Source organism: Populus trichocarpa, chromosome 6 (assembly GCF_000002775.5).
Source record: "Populus trichocarpa isolate Nisqually-1 chromosome 6, P.trichocarpa_v4.1, whole genome shotgun sequence".
NCBI classification, from domain to species: Eukaryota; Viridiplantae; Streptophyta; class Magnoliopsida; order Malpighiales; family Salicaceae; genus Populus; species Populus trichocarpa.
Genome location: NC_037290.2, coordinates 6,436,616 through 6,458,033, shown reverse-complemented (window position 1 = coordinate 6,458,033; position 21,418 = coordinate 6,436,616). Strand labels below are relative to the sequence as shown.

The window sequence follows — 21,418 nt, the reverse complement described above, 5'->3', positions numbered from 1 at the left end:
AACACTAAAGATGTGGTTAAATCAGTGTAGTTATACTCACAGTTTATTGATATGATGTTTTGTGTTTTTTTTGTTTTAGTTTTAGTTTTTTTTTTTAATTTCACTATTCAATATTAGTTTATTCAATATTAGTTTATTTTGAGAATTTTGTATTTTATAATTTTTTAATAATTTTATAATTTTTTATTTTTGTTAGGTTATATATTAGCTTTATAGATTTAGTTTTTTTTTTTATTTTAACCTTTAACATTAGATCTATTCAAAGTGGGGTTTCATAATTTTTTATTGCTTTGAATTTATCATGATCTCATGACTCACGTTGCGAGTTAAACAGGTTAACTCGGGTAGACTTGGGTCATTTTTATAAGTTGCTTTTGTAATTGATTTTTTTTTTCATTCTTTAACATTAAGTTAGTTGAAAATTAAGTTTCATAATATTTTTTTTCTATGGAGTTATTCTGAAATCATGATCCAGGTCGCGAGTTTGACAAGTTGATCTAGTTTATTTTTTGATCATTTTTTAATCAAATGTTTCTTTAATTAGGATTCATAATTTTTTTATTTATTTTGTATAGAGTTACCCTGATCTTATGACCCGGGTCATGGATTTAAAAGGTTAACTAGGTTCACTTGGTTTTTTTTTTGTTTTTTTTTGAATTTTTTTTTTCAATTTCATCCTTTAACAACAAAAATAGTATTCGAAATTGTGGTAGATATTGTTTTTCAAAGTATTTTTTTATTTGAAAATACATTAAAATAATATATTTTATTTTAAAAATTAGTACCTTAAAACGAATCAAAAACACTAAAAAAATATTTTTTAAAAAAATCATAACTTTTTAAAAATATGGTTGAACAACACATTCTGCAAAAGCAGCTACCACGAGAGGTTGTTAGAACTGTTTTTAATGCTCAAGCATCGTTCTGATCATTACATATTAATTCATGGTGGTTTCGGGAGTGAGTTTGATATATAAGGAAATTGCAAACAGTACTGGATGATATCCTCATGATTTTGATTAAAACAAACATCAGCTATTAGTCTTTTATGGGTTTCGGGCATGGTGGGGTAATTTCAGGGTTTGTCTTCATATGCATGTGGTCTGTCTTCTCCCAGTCACAATAGCAATATTTAATGCTTGCCGTGATCTTAACGGCCACCAGACGCATTACTGTGCTTACCAGCTTGCATGGCTACCTCCTTAGGCCAGACTGTGAATGGTGTTGTGGGAGCTGCTTCTCAAGCAGCCAGGACCCTACCAGATAAGGACTTCAGGCAAGGGAGAAGGACGCCATTTGTGTCTGGGCTTTCTATTTCTCAGTAATAGACTTATAGCAGGAAATGAAAGGCCATGAGCCCACTTTCACTCTTTTGCGTTGCTTGCTCACTTCTTGCAATTCTCCGACAGCCACATAAATCTATGAAAAATAGTACAGCATTCTAGGGTTTCTTTTTAGAAGACCTTTACCATCTTTCATATTTTATGAATGAAACCCAGTTTTTAAGATTAACTGCTCTTTTTATTCTCTTATTTCTTAACCTTTAGCCATTTCAGGAAGAAAAAAAAAAAACCATTGACGTTTTTGGAAGCAATATTTTTGTTTTCCTTCTACATCTCTACCTAATAAATCTCTATAATGTGCGTTTACATGCTTCAAATATTCTGTATCTACAACCTCTCGGATTCAACAAACTATTAAGTGTCTCAATTTTGGAATGGTGTGAGCTGACGGAGTTTCCAGATCCTGACGGATCAAAAGATGTTTTTGGTGTAAACATGTTGAGTGAGGAGATGGCCACCGAAACTGGACAGAAAATCAAGTGGAAGCGGAGAAGACGGCGATCACATGGCATATGGTCACGTTTGTTTTTGTGGCTGGTCCTGTCCCTTACAATAATTAAGGCGGCCACACCCACATGCTTGTGTTCATAATTTGTGCCTGCCCCGTGCACCCGCCTTGATCCTGCTTTCCATAAAACTTCTCTCTCATGTGCTATGCCATGTTCGTGTGGGCGTAGTTTTTCAAGCTTTACCAATGCTCATCTCCGAGATGAGTCGAACACTATCTATGTTTTAGCAGATTTTACGACAAATTGCTGTGCTAATTGTATCTTTAAACTCAATATTTCTCAGTACCGCTTGCTATTTAACTTTTTATTATTTTATTAAGATATTTCCGAACCAACTTGTGCGTATCTTGACTAATCTTACATACCCTGAAATTAACGATCATTAAGTCTTCAGTGATCCTGAAAGGACTTGAACTCGTGACTATTGGTAAGTAAATTTAAGACCTAACCAGATGAGCTACCCCTTAGGTTACTTGCTATTTAAGTTTAGTTTTTAATTCTTGAATTTTTGTAAGATAAATAAATTCTCTTATGTTTCTAGAGATCGGGTGATATGTGACTTTAATTTTAATAGATGGATATAATTATTTCTTTAAAAATTCCTTCTTTAAATCTTACTCATTATGGATGTCAAGAAAGATTTCGAATTTATATAATCCCTCGTAAATCATAGCAACTGTTGCTATTCTTCTTCTTGAACAAAAACAATATTTATTGCTTAACTTTTTTTTTTTAATGGATGGGAAAATTATAAGTAATCGCTTTCTTCTAGATTTATCCCTAAAGAAAAGACACCTTGAAAGAATTCAAAAAGGTTCTTCAATCCTTTTTCGATAAAACAATATTTTCTTATCTTGATCATAAGAAATACTAGGCGAGAGAGTTTTTTTCTCCTGATGCAAGGGACGAGAGAGGACATTTTATCTTTGTAAAATGTGCATTCGGTTTGGTAGAATATAAAAGAAAACAAATTTGTTTAAACTTGAAATATAAAAGAAAGTAAATTTGGTTAAAGTAAGAGAAAATCACCTAATGAAATCTTAATTCTTCTAAGAATATATATTAAATTTAATGTGATTTAAGAGTATTGATGATAAATTTAATTTATTTTGAACAAGAGCTCAAAGTTTTTTTATTTGATGATAAAATATATTCTCAAACTAGTTTATGTGTTAATCGAGATTAAATTATAAATATAAAGATTATATTGGATTAATTAGACAAATTCTCAATGAAACAATATTATCATTTTGGAGGTGGGACAAAATTATAAAAAATCAAGATGAGATAAAAATTACTTCTAGTCTAGACCCAATGCTATATTATAAATTATTTTCCTTTCTTTTCTCAAGGGAATATGTCAAGGGAAAAACTCTACCCTAGCTTTGGGAGAACATATATCAAAGATCCTTAAATAAATAAAAAATATAATAAAAAAACATGAAGTTTGTGATTTTTTTCCAATTAAGTACATCCATTTTTTGTTGTTTTAAATGAAGTATTTCAATTTTCTATGGTTAATTGAATATTTTTTTTTTAAGTGAATTTGTTTTAGAAATGTTTTTTTATTTTCAAATTAGGATTGTTGGAGATAAATTTAATCGACAATTTCAATTTAAGTTAATTGTAAGGGTCGGATCCTTTCTTTGACTTTCCTTTTCTTTATAGCTTACAAGTGAGAATCAAAGGTTATATGGATTAGGGGTGAGCAAAAAAACCGAAAAACCGATTTAACCGAGAAAACCAAAAAAAATTAACCGAAAAAACCGAACCGGTACAAAAAACCGATTGAACCGGTTAAAATATTAAGGAAAATGTCTGATCCGGTTCGGTTTCCGGTTTTGGTGTGCCTAAACCGGCCAACCCGAACCGAACCGAACCGAACCGGTTCGGTTTAAAAATGAAAAAAATAAAATAAAGTAATAAACCAAGCGTGGGCCACCCCTCCCTTCCATTAGCCAACCCTAGCAGAACTTTATCATTTCTTTCCCTTGCACACAGCCGCCCTCTCCCTTGTTTAAGTCTTTGAATGCTTTCACATTGAAGGGTCCCTTCATTCACAGCCCCAATGTTCTCTGTCTCTCATCTATCAACGTGAAGGAAAAGTAAAGATTACAGGTAAAGCTTTAATATTTCCTTTCAACATTTGAGTAAATTTTGTCTTTTTCTCTTCCAATCTTCCATGCTTTCTATCTCTCATCTCTCATCTCTCAAACTTGCCATGTCAGAGATGAATTGCTGATGATTCTTCCATTGATTTACTTGATTCTCCTTCATGGGTCACGACTTTTAACAGATCCCACCTTGATTGCGAGAGAAGGATTATTTCGGGTCTAGAAGCTGAAGAGTGTCCAGAAAAATCAAAGCAATGATTGCTAAGAATTGATACTATTTTTTTGCAATTATTTTTTCCTTTGCAAGAAGTTGTAACAACGAGAACAACGTTGTTGGTTCTTACAGGATGGCATCTTGGCATTGCAGTTCGGTTTGAACCGGTTTGGAAGGGAAACAAACCGAACCGAACCGAACCGAAATTAATCGGTTTAAACCGGTTTTCGGTTCGGTTCGGTTCAAAAACTAAAAAAAATAAAAACGGTTTGGTTGTTTATTTTGGTCCAAAACCGGACCGAACCGAAAATGCTCAGCCCTAATATGGATTGTGTGTGTGCGTGTGTGTGTGAAGTTGATGACCTCGAGGTAACTCAGTAATCTAGTGACTCAAGTTTTTTTCTAAGTTAGACCATGTATCGGGTCTAGCAACTATACAATTAAGTTTAGGAGAGATTTTTATAATTTGATCAAAATAAAAAAGAAATTAAAATTTTATTAAAATTTAGAATACTGAAAGTTTGCTAGTCCAAGAATGAAGAAGGGAGACATCGTAAAAGTCTCAAAGATTTGGAGGCAATCTTTGTTAGGTCTTCCCAACCAATTTTTCATCTCGAAACTTAATTAATCTCTGACGTATCAATAAATTCTTAATAAGATTTTTTTTAATTAGTTTTAATTAACAAATTATAGGTAGTCAAGTGAAACTCACGTGTTTTGGGTTTTTTGTTTTTTTTCATGAAAAATCATCAAATAAATATCCAAAGATAGAATGAAATATATATATATATATATATATATATATATATATATATAAAAGATAAAAATATATTTGGTTAAAAAAATAAAAACAAAAAACATAAAATAAATTTATCTCTACGGTAATTTTAAAATAAATTTTTATATTTTTAAAATTTGAAATCCCTTTTATCTTTAATATTTTAAAATCTTCTGTCTCAAGATAGTATCTGAACACCTATATATGAAAACTATAAAACCTTTTATATTTTTTAATATAATATGTTTTATCTCGTGACCGGATGGGTTTTAATGGGGGAGAGAAATTGCTGGAGTTTCAAGTGGTTACTTTGCAATTTTGGTAATTGAAACTAAAAAAAGGAATGTATTATAATCCATTGATACATTGAGGATTAATTGAAACGAAAAAATAGATCAGGGATCATTTTGAAATTTACACAATGAAGAACAAATTATCTTTAACTTCACTTTTATAACCTTGTTGAGGCCACATCAATTAAGAAGCTCCAAGTCAACAAGATAAGCCAATCATCAATTAAGAACAGTGCATGTTGAAAAAAAAATAAAAAAATCACGTTACTATATTCCATTGACTATTAAGAAAATTATATAATAATTATTATTATTAAGAGAAAAAGAAAAAGAACTCGCAATTAAATACATGCTATCTGATCTAAGCCACCGATCTCTCCTCATTTCTTCAATTAAAAATACACGCCAGCTAACTACGTGGTGATGCCTAAACTGAACTCTTCCCGTGAAGGGGTACGTACGGAAAATTGTTTCTTGAAGTTCGTCCTCTGTACTGGAACAAATTCATTTATAATTACCTTAAAGAAACAAGATAATAGAGTACTTAAAAAAATACATGTTCTAGTGTTATCAAGAGTCCATTCGAACATGTTATGTTGCGAGTCACACCATATTTTTTTAAATATAAAAAAATAATATTAAGAGTGTGGGAGATTCTTTTAAAGTTTTATTAAACTCATTTAAACGGGTTAGTTTTGAAAACTTCCGATTAAAATTTTTGTCCAACTTGAGTTTCTAATTAAATCATGTGAAAATTAACTAAATATGAATCAGTTGATTTCACAAGCCTGAAGACAAACCGAATGACTTGTAAAAACATAACTTAACTTTTAAAAAAGACTTCAAGATGACAACTTTTTTCTTACATGTTGAGACTTTAACATCAAATTGGATGGATCTTGGTCATCCTATGATCTGGGTTATGGACTCCACTAGATTTACTAACTTTGTTGTTTTTGTAAACTGTTTTTATTTCATTACATGATAAAAAAATAGATGCTTGTAAAATCAAGCGTCAACATTAAAATATATGTTTATTTGAGATCGTGATAACCCTATAAAAACTAAACAAAAATAAATCATGAAATCTATTTCTCAATCAATTCAGTATTGAATGATCAAATAAAAAAATTCAGAGACCAAAAACTTAAAAAAAACCATATCGGGTTTGATGGGTAAACCCGCCAACCCATGAATCAGGTAACTTGGGTCAACACGTCAAACCGGCGAACTGGGTCATGGACTCTACTAGGATTAATAACTTATTTTTTAAAAAGTATTTTTATTTAACAATATGATAACAAAAATAAACGATCGCAAAATCAAGCATCAACCCGATGCTAGGATATTTTTCTGAAAATACAATAACCTCATAAAAAGCGAAATGAAACATATTATGAAAATCAATTCCTAATCAACCCAATATCAAATGATGAAATAAAAAAAAAAAAGGAAAGTTAAACCCGCCTTCATTGGGATTAATAACTTGTTTTTTAAAATTATTTTTTATTTAAACATATGATAATAAAAATACAAGATCATAAAATTGAGCATCAATCTAATATCATATGTTTTTTTGAAGTTACGATAAGCTCATAGAAAGTGAAATAAAACAGATAATGAAACTTATTTCATAATCAATCCAATATTGAAGTATGAAATTGAAAAAAAAATTAATAAAAAAAAGAAAAGAAAAGACAACCCCCCTAGACCCACAAACCAAGTCATGGACTCCACCGAGATTAATAATATTTGTTTTAAACTTTGTTTCTTTCACTTTTCATGATGTTATCACGGTCTTAAAAAAGGTTCCAGTATAAGATTGATGCTGAGCGAATGAAATAAATTATAAAATTTAATTTTCAATCAACTCAATATCGAAGTATAAAATTGAAAACAAAAACGAATTTTAAAAAATAAAAAATAAAAAATTCAACATGTCAAACCTGCGAATAAGTCTATGGACTTTCTAAAATTTAATAATATGTTTTTTTTTAAATTATTTTTTTATTTTTTTAATTATGTGATTAAAAAATAGATAATAATAAAATCAATTTCTATTAAAAAAAAAAAGTATCCCACCCTTGGAGGGGGCTCCAAAGAATTGAAGAAACCTCCTCGTATAAAAAGCCAAAGCGGATTGAGTATAAAAATACATTTGTAATTACAAAACCTAAGCCAATGGTATTTGTTTAAGGAAGTTACAGAAGTGATTTGCCTTCCTCGAGTTATGGAAATGATTAGAAGACTAGCTGCCAAGAAAATCTAGCGATACCATCAACGCAAAAAGTACATGCGGTGGCGCGCAGAACGGCACAAAAGCATGTTGCATTGTCCTAAATCATGCCCTAAAACATTATATTAACCACAAAAACAATAATAATCATGGAACTCCATGTGATTGTGGATCCCTATAATACGTTTTCACCGTACACATGCAAAAGTCCAAAAGCTAGAAAATATTAAAAGTAAAAGGTGTTTGATAATTTTTAAAGTGTTTTTTTCTCGGAAACAAATTAAAATATTTTTTTTTATTTTTAAAAAATTATTTTTAACATCAGAATATAAAAATAATATTAAAACACAAAAAATTATTAATTTGAAGTAAAGAATTTTTTTTAATTTTTTTTAAAATATTTTTAAAATGCAAAATCAAACAGACGTTTCTACCGTGTTTGGATTATTTGATTGTACCCTTGCGTACATGTTGTTCTTGTTAGTTTAATCTCTAAAAAAATGGCAATTGACTGTACCCTTGCGTACATGCTGTTCTTGTTAGTTTAATCTCTAAAAAATGGCAAGTTGGAGTTCAATCTCAACCATACATTCTTCTCTAGATTGGAAGGTATAGAGATAGTTGTTGATAGTTGATATAATTTTTCAACATGTTCAAACCATGTTCTTTCACCGTTATAAAATAATATAGTTTGCATTCTTTACTCTTTAATTTTAATGTCGCCTTTTACCTAGAATAATATTGGACTTAATGTGCTTATTACATAAAACTCTCACAATGAATTGTTTTTCCCCCCATCAAAATATTATTGGGTCAAGTCAAATTAGTATGCAAAAATATAAAATAATTACTCGGTTTGTTTGTTTTGAAAAATATTTTTTCAAAGAATTTTTTTCTATAAAATAAGTTTTTTTTTTTATCAATGGTTTTCGAATGATAGTTATAAGACAAAAAAATTATATTGTCGATGATAAAAGTAGTGTTGATGATAAGAGTACTGAGAATGGTTGTAATGATCATTATATTATAATGATGATGGTGAGGATGGTTTATTATTATAGTGGTGATGGTGAATGTTGGAAGTTTTTGGTTATGACGGTGATGATAAAAGTAATGATAATGGTTATAATGATAATTACAATGATAATTATATTAGTAATAAGATTATAATTGTAATGACATCGGTAGCGGTGGTTAGCAATGGAGGGTTGGTGGTGGTTATGGAAGTTGTTTGTTGTTATGGTGGTGGTTTTGTTGGTGGTAGTATTGAAATGATTATGGTGGTGACCAATATATATCGAATGCGGGTAGTATCGAAAAAACTATTTTCCCTGATCTAATGAGGTTAAAGTATTTTTTTTTCTAAATCGACACTACTTAAAGGCTGATTGAAATTTTTTTATTGTTTGTTTTGTACTAAAAAAATAAAATTTTCCTGAAAAATATTTCTTTTGCGAAATAATGAGAACTTTAATACATGTTTATATCATACTTAAACTTGTCTAAATATTTTTGTAAAGGTTTATGAACCTTAGTTGGCTACCTTCCTTTTTCAAAGAATAAAAAATAAATTTAATTCATCTCCGTTTATATATTGTCTAAATCTCACCTACAACATTTGTTTTGTTTCAATCAACCCTCTCTTTCATTTAAGTTCCAATAAGCATTGATGTATTTCATTTTGGTTCGAATTCCCTCTTTAGTTCCATGAATAGTAATGGAAAAATATATAACTTTTAATTTTATTTTTGAAGTTGATAAAATGTCTCAATATCACCTAAACGGTGGAAAAAATAAATGAACTAAAATTAATGAAAAAAATAAAAAAAATCAATCAAAAATAAAAAAAAATTAGTAAGGTCTTAAGAATAGTTCTATATTACTCTCTAACATTACTAACTTAGTAACAATAACATTCTTTTTACTTTGTCAATACTACAATTAAATAAAAATAAGATTCAAATGAATTCAATTCACTCTCGTAATTTTGTTTTGCCAAGACATTCACCATTTCCATCCCTCTATCTTGATTCCTTTAATATCACACCACCTTCTTTTTTTTATGCTATTGTCGAATAAAAAATTTGGTGTGATTAATGGAATTTGAAATTTTGCAAATAATCATACTTTAAGTAATGTTGAATTTATCCTATCCTTAAGCTACCATTCTAATCACATAGGGTTTTATTTATTTTTTTAAAATTCTATTTAAGATTTGATATTAGATTTTAATAGAAATTGGATGAAACATTTAGATACAATATGTCATTGAAAGGGAGTGTGAGGATGTAATAATAATGGTGGTTAATGGTGCAAATAAAAAAAACTTTTTATCATATATGTTTTTTGTTAGTGTTTATGCCTCGTAACCAATCGGTTACTGACACGTAATATCGATTTTGTTCATGTCAACATATTTAATTTTAATAAAGATTTTATTTATCTTTAATATTCATCAAATATTTAATTAATAAATATAATATTTGATAAATGAATCTAGAGTGAAGATAAAGTTCTTGGAATAAAAATATTTTGTAAAGAAAATTATAAAGTTGTTATAATTATAGGATTTCTATTGTATCAAAGTATTATTTCTAAATGTTCTTAGTTAATACTCTATGAAGACTAGATATTAATTAGAGATGTTGAGATTGATACATATTATGTTTTTTTCTTTATAAAAAAAAACAATTATTCTCATAAACTGAATTATAAAGCTCCATTTTTATCCAATATATATATTTAAAATGTTGGTTGTTTATATAGCTCCATTTCCATCCAATTAACTATTATGAGTGCATAAATCTCAGACTGATCATATAATTACATCATAAATCCAATGATAGGTATAAATGGCTAAATAAAAATTTCAAAATTCACTAATTATTATAACATTTAATCACCACTAACTAGCACTTTTAACGAATATTCAGAAGCTACCCATTAGCTTTTCTCATTGATTATATATGTTTTGCATTTAAGTAATATGATAGTCTAACTTTTAGCTAGGGTTTTCAACCAAAAGGGCAAAAAAAAAAAAAGGTTTAGCTAATGAGTGGATTTTTTTTCCCTTGTATTATCTTTTATTTTCCAAAATAGTTTATTTATCAAATAAATATTAAAGATAAAGGGACATGAAATCCGAGGAGGAATAAGTCGAGCAGTCAAGAAAACCATCGATCTTCTAGATTTAAATTCTAAGATCATTTCCCTTAATGCATTAATCTAATATAAGATGTGAGTTGTGAGAAATTATTATTATTATTATTATTATTATTATAGAGTGAAGAATTTAGTCTTAATAAAAGTATAAAATAACACGAAAATATCATATATATTTTTCAAAACAGCTGGATGTGCATATAAGATGGAATTAAAAAACAAATTGAGAATTCCTATCAAAATGAAAGGGGAGGGGGGCAATGAGTGAAGGCACATGGCGTCACGAATTATAGAAGGAGAAGCCAAAAACAATACTTATAATAATTAATACGATTCACATGCAGAACCTCCTCCTCAATGCGACTTTGATTCGGTGGCGAATTAGGGCACATGTCGTTGATGTGACACTAGCGGTGCCTTCCTCTCCAATTTATTTATTTTTAAATTTAAATTATTTGCTCTCATTCTCCGGAATCTGGATTGAATGAAGCGTCGGTTTCCGGGATCAGAGGGGACTATTTTATGACATGCAAATTATGGCCAAGGGAAAACCCATTTGGCACAGAAACGCAGAGGATGCTAAGATCATTTACACGTGTAAATAAAATGCACATAAAATTTGTAGATTGTAGACTAAAAATTGTAGTCTTTTTTACCTAAAAATATTAGTTAATGAACAGCGAAATGCAAGCCTTTATTCACTTTGGTTCTCAAGATTTTCAAGGAATTGTTTTTTTAATTTCAAACTTAGTTTTTATTTTTTTTAATAATTTTTCGGTATTAGGTTTATTGGGTATTGGATTTCATGATTTATTTTAATTTATTTTTTTAAAAAGTTATCTCTGTCTCATGACTCGGATCGCGAGTTGACTCGATCACATTTCTAATTATTTTTTTATTGATTTTATTTTTTAACATTAATTGAATGAATGATAATTGAGCTTCATAATTATTTTTTGATTTTTTATGAGATTATTACGTTCTCACAACCCGAGACATGAATTTTGCAGGTTAGTCAAGTTGTCTCAGGTTTTTTTTTTAAAAAATTTTCAATTTGATCCGCAAATTTTTTCTTTGCATAATTAAACCTTTTTTTAGCCCAAATTAGCACCCAATTGCATGTCTAGAAAGAGAAAGTTATCGTTGCGACGATTCTACCCACAAAAATAATAGATTTTTGTTTTAGAAAGAGAAATTTATTATAAAAAATAAAAAAAATATTTATTTTTTATAATATTGTTAATATATCTAACCTTGCATAGTATGTTTTTTCCTTTTATTTTATTCAATAAATTTTTTGTGTGTCGATTTCGGATATAAAATGATTTTAATAAATAAATTAAGATAAAATTAATTAATTAATGAATACACAGAAGGTAACAACCAAACCAACATTGAAAATCGTAGGTCCTGCATGTTCTCAAACTGGAATAATTTATTTTCATTGAATTTATCCATCCCTTTTCTCAATAATAGCATGATTAATTTGAGAACTCCTCCCATTGAAAACCCCAAATCATGGTGAATGACAAAGCGTGGCTTGGCAACATCCTCTCCCTGCGATCATACTTAAACATGACTTTAGTTATTGCAGAATTTAAATCAGATTGTGTCTCAGATCAATCAAGAAAGTCGCCTACCCACCATTTTCATAGCTTAATTTGCCTGCTAGCAACAGCACATCTTGTTGTACATTTTGGAGTAAAAGATATTAAAGAATAATATAAATCATATACGAGAGACGCATGCATATTGTATGAATCTTGACGACTTTTAATGGATAAATTAAGAGATCAAGTAGTTGGGATTTGGTGCAGAGGGGGTTTGTGCTTCGGCCATGTAGAGACCCAACAGAAGAGAAAAACTGGTGGTCTGTGCACACTTAACTCCTGAAATTGACGAAATAATACCATTATTTAAGAAAACTCTTCCCCTTTTATTTTATAAATTTAAATATTTGATTGGTGTTCAATTTTATAAGTGCTTGCTTGTGTTATCATTTCATTAAATAAAAAATAATTAAAATAAGTAAAAAAATTGATATTTTTTATGCTAAAAACCACCATCATCAGATTTTTTTTATCGAATGAAACCCTTTAACACTAAACTTAGCTATTTTAATTGTTAGGATTGTAACAACTAATAACTCTCTCTTTTATAGTTCTCTGAAAAGATTCTCTAGTCTCAAAACTAAAAAAATATGAAAAATAAATTTTTATCTGTGTGTGTGTGTGTGTGGATTTCCCAATATTCATATTTTATATGTTAATTATTGAATAAAATAATTATTTAAAACTTTCATTACCCAAATTATTCCGGATGAATATATATTAAATTTGTAGTTAAATTATCATACTAATACGAGAGTTTCCCCTTGGAGTTGAGAGCTGTAAGATTTGGTATATTGTAATGATTGTTTTTAAAATATTTTTAATTTAAAAATATATTAAAAAAATATTTTTTAAAAAATATTTTTAATATTAACACATTAAAATAATTTAAAAATATTTACAAAATAATTTAAAATCAAAATATTTAAGAAGTACGGTTGTGCCGAAAAACAAACTGCCACTAGCATGTAACGTGGCAGCGAGTGAGGGTGAGTACGCGCTCGTCTTGAGATGGGACGGGACCCCTTTACGGTTATAGGGCCGTCGTCACCATGCAATGGGGCTAGCTTATATACGGACGATTGTCCCCACATTTTACGCGTTTTTTTGTTTTGTTTTTTTTGTTTTCATCTCTTACGTGTAAAATTTTCTTGGAATGCATCGGCGGTGTAAACGCGGCCTCCAGTCTTCCGCATTTTTCTTTGATCAACAAGTTCAATCTCCACTTGCTACGTGTCCTGCAGGAAAGTGAGTTTTTATTAGTAATTAAATCAGAGCCATTGGTTAGGCACTGCTTGAAACACAAGCAAAGTCTGTCCAGGTGGGGTTTCTCCATGAACTGGTTAGTATATATGGAGATGCATGATTTGTCCACGTGTATTATACGGAACTTCTGAAGGCTAAATATGATTATTAAGTGGATTTCAAGATATAATACTATTTAAAAATTAAATTTTATGTGGGATTCATTTTTGCTGCATGGAAGTTGATTGGATGATATATAATATAATAATATATATCATAAAAAACCTCCAATATATTAAATGTTTATTGAAGAGGGCGCACCTGTATCGTTATGATCAAGGGATAAGAAATTGAAGTTAAATGATAATAATAATAATAATAATGAAAAAAAAGAGTAGAGTAGTTAAATGATAAAAAAGTTGGAAATATTTACAAATTATCACTCATCCTCTCTGTAACAAACATAAACCCTAGCCGCCATTTTTACTCTAACCTTTTATCAAACACCTTGCGTAATTTTCCATCGAAAAGAAAAAAAAAAGACTACCAAACACCTTGTGGAATTGGTGGCAGGGAAAACCCCTATGGATTGAGTTTTTCAGGAGATGGACTACAATACCACGAAGGGTGATCGACTTTCCGGTGAGTGAAGACCAGGCCAATCAGACTCGGGTTAATAAGAGCTGAGTACAAATAATAAAGCATCTGCCTTGAAAGCAATCACTTCTCTCTCGAATTTCATGGCCCAATATAGCATGCTTAGCTTTACCCTTGAGGAAAAACCTGTGGGTTATGTTGGAATCTTGAGGCACTTTAGCATTGTCGATCAGCGAGAACAATTGGAGCACTGAGGCAGAGTTTGACTCAAGCATTCTCATACGGCATGTTGCTAGAGAAATATGCTACAACTTAGAAGATTCTACCGCTGATAGCAGCATTCTTTCAAAACATCATATCAGCAAACTCTTGTCTGAGTATATGCTTTATCTTCTGGTCATGAATCCTTCAATGTTACTGGTAGGGATGGGTCAGTATGTACCATCATTTTTTGGGCTTTACTCAGCTTGTTGTGATCTCAGTTAACATTTGGACCGAAATTGAAAACCCCTTCATTGCTATTATAATGATTAACCCTCGGTTTCTTGACTTGAAACCATGTTGAATTCAATGATAAAAATTTCAAAAAAAAAAAAAAAACTAATTTGGTTAAATATTGATTGGGGGATTTTCACTTCTGTGAAGTAAGGAGAGAATGTCATGAGAGAGAGAGAGAGAAGACGCATACAAGAATGAGAGTGTTTCCTCTCACAAATCATTATAGATGTCAATGAACAATACTAATCTTTCACCTTTTCATTTTAGTCACTGTACTTTGTTCATTTTCAATTTCATCTTATGCTGGTGATACTTTATGTGTGTGTTTTTATTTTATTTTTTGCACAGTTTTGCAAATTGAAGGTGTTTGGTTACTTTTTTAAATTTAATTAAAGGTGATTTAATTAATGGAATCATATTTAAAGTTATGATATAAAAATAATTAAAAGATGGAGAAACAAATTAAAAATGAAAAAAACATGCTATTAATAAAAAAGATATTTTAGCAAAGAAGATTCACCAACAAAGAAATAGATTTTCTAATAAAATAAATACTTTTTTAAAATAAAATAAAAATTTAAAAATTACTTCTTTTTTTCTCCCTCAATTTCTTATATTGAAGATGGTTCAAGTTGCCCCAGCTCTGACCAAACAAAATTAACATGAAGCGATCACGTGGAGTGCACATGGATTCCTATTGGTGGGGGCAATTGATTCTTAAAAATAAAGGGAAAAAGAATTAATGAGGAAGACTTTAATTGAACAACATGGATCCAGGGAGAGAGAGAGAGTGGGGGACGAGACCGTAACAAAATAAGCAAAGAATCATTAATTACACAGTGTTGTAGTCCTAGCTGCACCGCAGTAAATTCTAGAGTCGATTCCCTTACCTCACACCACCCACACACACCATCCATAAATACCCCCACCTTCTTCCCGCTTTCCCTCATATCACACACCCAGAAAAAGGCTTCACCTTTCTCTCAATGGCTCATCATCGGTTAGGTTTGCTCTGCATTGTCTTCCTGACCTCGGTCTTTGTGTTGGCTCATGCGAGGATCCCTGGAGTTTTCACCGGTGGGCCTTGGGAGAGTGCTCATGCTACTTTCTATGGCGGGAGTGACGCCTCCGGAACTATGGGTAACCCTCCCTTTCTTTTTTATCTCTTCCTCTTGCCCTTCTAAAAGTTTGCCTCTTCGAATTTTTTTTTTTAAAAAATAGTAGCTCGTCATGTATACTAAAGAAATGTCATAGTCAGGCTTGTAATAGACCAAGCATGTGAAATGTTGTTCGATTGATTTTGTTTGTTTGACAGATCTTGTGTTTGTATTTGTGTTCAGGAGGTGCATGTGGGTATGGCAATCTGTATAGCCAAGGATATGGAGTGAACACGGCAGCATTAAGCACAGCGTTATTCAACAATGGGTTGAGCTGCGGGGCTTGCTTCGAGATTAAGTGCGCAGATGATCCAAGATGGTGCAACCCAGGAAACCCATCCATCCTTGTAACCGCCACTAATTTCTGCCCTCCTAACTTTGCTCAACCCAGCGATAATGGTGGTTGGTGTAACCCACCTCGTCCTCACTTTGACCTTGCTATGCCTATGTTCCTTAAGATCGCGCAGTACCGCGCTGGTATTGTCCCTGTCGCTCATCGCCGGTGAGTAATCTGCTTTTCTGTCCTTTATTTCTTTTCTTAATGGTTTGCGTGGCCCAGATTCTGTTCTTTTCTTGATGTGTCATTTTCTTGTTTTTACGTTGAAGCGGCAGGAGTAAAGTTACTTTTTCTTTTGGATTATTATTATTTGATTTAAACCCGCATCGGCGGTCTGCCGTTGCCCGTTCTGTAGGTTTTTAAAAGACTTTGATAGCCTTCCATCATAAATGGCATTATTTTCCCGGAAAATCAGGGTAGAAGCGACAATACACCTCCTCATAGCCAACACCACCACCACTAATAGAAAAAAATAACCCCATGCCGTATTTGTATTTGTCTTATCTTTATAAATAAAAACATCTATCTACCTTATCGTATTCTGGCGGGGGTAAATTATATTTGGATTTGTTTTTGTTTTCAGGGTACCGTGCAGGAAGCAAGGAGGCATCAGATTCACTATCAACGGTTTCCGTTACTTCAACCTGGTTTTGGTGACCAACGTGGCGGGTGCAGGGGATATCGTGAATGTGTGGATCAAGGGCTCCGAGACTGATTGGATGAGCATGAGCCGTAACTGGGGACAGAACTGGCAATCCAACGCCGTACTCGTGGGCCAGTCGCTTTCTTTCAGGGTTAGAGGCAGCGATGGCCGCACCTCTACTTCTAAGAACGTGGCATCACCTAATTGGCAGTTTGGTCAGACCTTCACGGGCAAAAACTTCCGCATCTGAGCTCACTAGTCCTCTTTTCTTTTCTTTTCTTTTCCTTTCTTACCTGTTAGTATTTACCTACCAGTACTGTAATGTGAGTTTCCCCGCCTTTAGTTTTCCTTAATTTTCTCAGGAAAACTTGGAAGTGATTGGGGTTCACGGGGATGAAAATTGGGGCAGGACAGTGACTCCAAAGTGTCTTTTTGAGTGGGAGAAGTGTCTTTTGCTTAGCGGACTGGTTAGATTGAAAGTTTTAAGAACCAGTCGAGCTGCTGGTCAAAGTAAAATGGCAGGAAAGGCTGAAGCGGCTGCAGTAAGGAACTTGTAGCCCGCAGCTCCTGTTGATGTATGTTTTCATCTCTATAATACTACTACCAACTATATAATTGTGATCTGCTCGATCTTGTCAGCTCAACTTTATTATCCCATGTGTAATAATGCTTGCACCAAAATGATGCTGTCTGAAAATATTAATGGCCACCTACTTAACTAGATAGATAGCCAAGGTTGAATGAGCCTCTCTGAGACGCCCAGCAGCTAAATGTATAATCATCTTGCTACTTCTGGGAAATGATGGGCTACTATTCTCTGATCAGATCATGCAACATTACGTTACATAATAATCACAGTAAAAAAGAGAGAAAAAAGTTGATCATAGTGGGAGGAGAAATTTGATCCCAGTTGGGAGGAAATTAGGGCGTTGAATTGCAACAACCAGTCTCAAATTGGCAATAAGATTAGATGGATTCCTGCTAGTAGACCGTCCCCACTTGTCGGTGGATATGCTCACAACTCCCCATGTGCCTCTCCACCGACACTGATCAGCACCAGTTCTTTTCTGCCAATTTCATCGTTCCTTTTCCTCGCTAGCACAGAACCCGTTCACGTATCTAATTATGCAATGCCTCCGTTACCAAATGGCTCATCGCATCTATTTTTCTGCTGGAATAAGCTAACAAGCCAGTCCAATCCGCGGCCGAACTTATTCCAATTCAATAAGAGATCTCGGATCGAATCTGTTTATCCACACGGTAGGAAACATGCCTCGTGAAGGAAAGTCATGGGAACCGGATTAGTGTACAAATTTATAACCAAGCAATTAGGTTTGTTAGGGCAAGATGGCTCACATTTTCACATGCGTTGTTTTCCGGGAGTTATTTCCTCAGAGCAGACAAATCACCTGCTATATACCGATCTTTTCCATGCTGTGGGAATCTGGGCACCTTTGGCGGTCTTGTACGAGATGACAATAGGCCTATCCGGTTAAGATACCCGCTAAGCCCAAAAGAGGCAAACCATGTCTGGCATGTCATCAAAGAAAGGCATTTATGCCTTATCAACAATATCTTTCGTATCATGAAAAATCAACTTTCGGCAAGAAAACAACAGGTAAAGTGGGACCGACTGCGACCATATACTTGTTATCGATCAATTAGCTTGTCAAGAAAAATCCTTAAACCCCAAATTATCCTCGTGATATGTAGATCATAACTCAAGTATATGGTGTGTGACTTGAAATAGCCTCTTGCAAAACTTTGAGGTTTATAGCTGGAATCATGATAAGGGAATTGTAATATATGCCAAGTTAAATCATTCTTACGCTGAATTTCGGAATCCAATCGTACATGTTAATTTGTATGCAAATTCATGCTAATGCTTCTAGAATTCAAGGATGATGGTTTTGATGGACATTGGGAACGACCATAATCTTGTGCATCTAAGTGAGTGTAGCTAAAATAACATATGGGTCGTTAAGGATGTGTGTTGATTACCAGGCTCTTAACAGTCGGTTTAATTATTCTAGTGGTAAAGAAACTATTGGATGAGTTGTGTTGGTCTAATTATTTTTTTAAATTGGATCTAAGATTTGAGTACCATCGAATCAAAATAGGACCAAGAGATATTTAAAAAACAACTTTCAGAACTCACGAAGAACATTACGAATTTATGATCATGTCATTTGATTTAACCAATGCTCCATTTACCTTCTAGGCTCTAATGAATGATGTATTCAAATCCTATCTTAAAAAATTTGTTCTAGTTTTATTTGATGATATAATAGTCTATAATGGGAGTGAGAAGGAGTATATAGGTCATTTAAAAGCTATTCTAGACCTATTAGTTAAACACAAACTCTATGCTAAAAGATCTTAATGTAAGTTTTCTAGTCAAGAGCCGGAATACCTAGGCCATATGGTATTAGAGGAAGGGGTAAATGTTGATCTAAGAAAGGTAGAGGTTATGGTTCAATGAACCAGACCAACATAAAATCCTTGAGGGGATTTTTAGGCCTAATTAGGGATTATAAAAGATTCACATAAGATTATGGTTCATAACAAGCCAGTTTACCTCAAAAAAAGACAATCATAAAACCCTTATGTTAGCATTACCATTTTTTCTTATAAAAAAAAAATTTACAATTGAATATGATACATCATGTGAGGGTGTTAGGGTAGTGTTAATACAAGAAGAAAAGCTAATTGTATTTTTCAATTAAGGGGAAGAAATTGTCTCTATCCATTTATGAAAAAAGAGTTTTTAGCTATTGTGCTGGTAGATTTGAAATGAATACCTTATTTACTAAGTCAAATCTTTAAAATTAAAACTTATCGGCATAATTTGAAATATATACCCAAGAAGAAAATTGGTAACCTAACCCAACAAAAATGGATATCTAAACTAATTAGATATGATATCATAACAGAGTATAGAGTTGGGAAGGAAAATATGGTAGTAGATGTTTTGTGTAGGAAATCTAAAGGGGATAAAGAGGGAGAGCTATTGGCTATCACTTCTCCAATAATAGCTTGGGTAGATGTACTAAAAAAGAGTTACCACTATGACCTTGGAATACAAGATATATTCCAACACATGAAAATAGAGATACTTGATTCCCTGAGATACCACATAAAAAAAGAGATGTTGCTTTACAAAGGAAGACTATATATATCATTAGAGAATGTCCCTTCAAGAGGGACATCATGCAATACATACATGATAGTCCTGTAATTGGTCCTTAGAGGTAAAAAATAATAATATTGAGACGAGTTATACAAGATTTTTTTAGGTAAGGATGAAGTTTGAAATAAACATTTATATAAGACGATATGAGGTTTTCTAACAAGCAAAAATGAAAAACAATAAACCTTTTAATTTTCTATAACCCTTACCTCTATCAAAAAAGAAATGAAAATTCATATATATGGATTTCATTGAAGGATTATCATTATCTAACCGCTACTCTGATCTTGGTGGTAGTGGATAAACTATCTAAATATGCTCACTTTATAGTATGATGCTTATTTATACTACTCTACATGTGGCTTAGATTTTCTCTTAACATGTTCTAAAACTTTATGACTTGCCTAAGACTATTGTTATTGACAAGGACTCTACTTTCATTAATAAATTTTGATAAGAGTTTTTCAATATTCAGGGGATTCAATTACATCTACCTCTATCGATCACCCTTATATCGACCTTCAAATTGAAATTACTGATAAAATCCTAGAAAGGTACCTCCATTGTTTTGCAAGTGATAAACCTATGAGATAGTCAGCCAAAAAAAGCTTATAGATCCTAAGCTCTTCCTATTTGGATGGGAAGGGACACCACAAATAGAACCAATAAAAGTCTTAGATCGTGGAGAACATAACACAAGAGGAATGACTAAGAAGATGATGTTGATTCAATAAGATAGATAAAATCCAAAAGATACGGGTTGGGTGGAAGAGAAATGGTTTAAAGATACTCACCCTCAACTTGAAGGTAAGTTTTTTTTTAAGGAGAATAGTTTGTAATAATTTTTGAACCACTGGGGAAGAAGATGAAATCAAAAGCTCTCTCTTTTATACAATGAAATGTTTGGAATGTGGAAGAATACTAAGGATAAAGGACTACGTGGACAAACAAGATGTTTGCTAGAAAAGCATAGGACACGTGGACAACCAGGATTCACTAAGCCATATGGAATTAACACGTGGGTTAAGGAATTCAAAAAGGAAAAAATATTGGTGTTTCAAGGGAAAACTTAACCTTTAGTCAATAACATTCCAGATCTTTTAAAACTCAAATTCAAATCCTACTTAGATTTCAATTATTTAGCTTAGTATAAAGTGAATAAAGAAAGGTATTAAAGGGTTAGATAATTGTTTTAGAACAAATCATTTGGATCCTTGGAGGTCCGTGCCACCTCAAATTTGCCTAGATTTCTTTTTGTTCAATTAGGTCCTCATTTTTTTAATTAAGTCTTTCTACCTCATTAAAAAGTTCTTTAATTTTATACTTAATTCCTTAATCTATAAACCAATTATTTTCATTTTCATTTTAATTTTATGAGTTAGGTTGGATTTTTACAATGGGTAAGTTGACTAGCTAATAAAAACCTATAAAAAATTGTTGAATTCCATGTAGTTATCCTCACATAGCACTGTTCATTGGAACAATTTTTTTT

The 21,418-nt window shown here is 31.8% G+C and overlaps 1 protein-coding gene across 1 annotated transcript; it reads left to right on the top strand.

Annotated features, from left to right (window-relative positions):
• The first annotated feature begins 15,372 nt into the window (after positions 1-15,372).
• LOC7487259 (expansin-A6) lies at positions 15,373-17,360 on the top strand. The gene is made up of 3 exons (XM_002309025.4): positions 15,373-15,739; positions 15,940-16,258; positions 16,677-17,360. Exons 1-3 carry the CDS (start codon positions 15,586-15,588, stop codon positions 16,984-16,986), a joined length of 783 nt encoding a protein of 260 aa, XP_002309061.1. The 5' UTR covers positions 15,373-15,585; the 3' UTR covers positions 16,987-17,360.
• The last annotated feature ends 4,058 nt before the right edge of the window (positions 17,361-21,418 follow it).

Coding starts and splice junctions, on each gene's coding strand:
- LOC7487259 (XM_002309025.4), top strand. CDS start 15,586: ATGGCTCATCATCGGTTAGGTTTGCTCTGCATTGTCTTCCTGACCTCG. Junction 15,740..15,939: donor TGACGCCTCCGGAACTATGG/GTAACCCTCCCT, acceptor ATTTGTGTTCAG/GAGGTGCATGTGGGTATGGC. Junction 16,259..16,676: donor GTCCCTGTCGCTCATCGCCG/GTGAGTAATCTG, acceptor TTTTGTTTTCAG/GGTACCGTGCAGGAAGCAAG.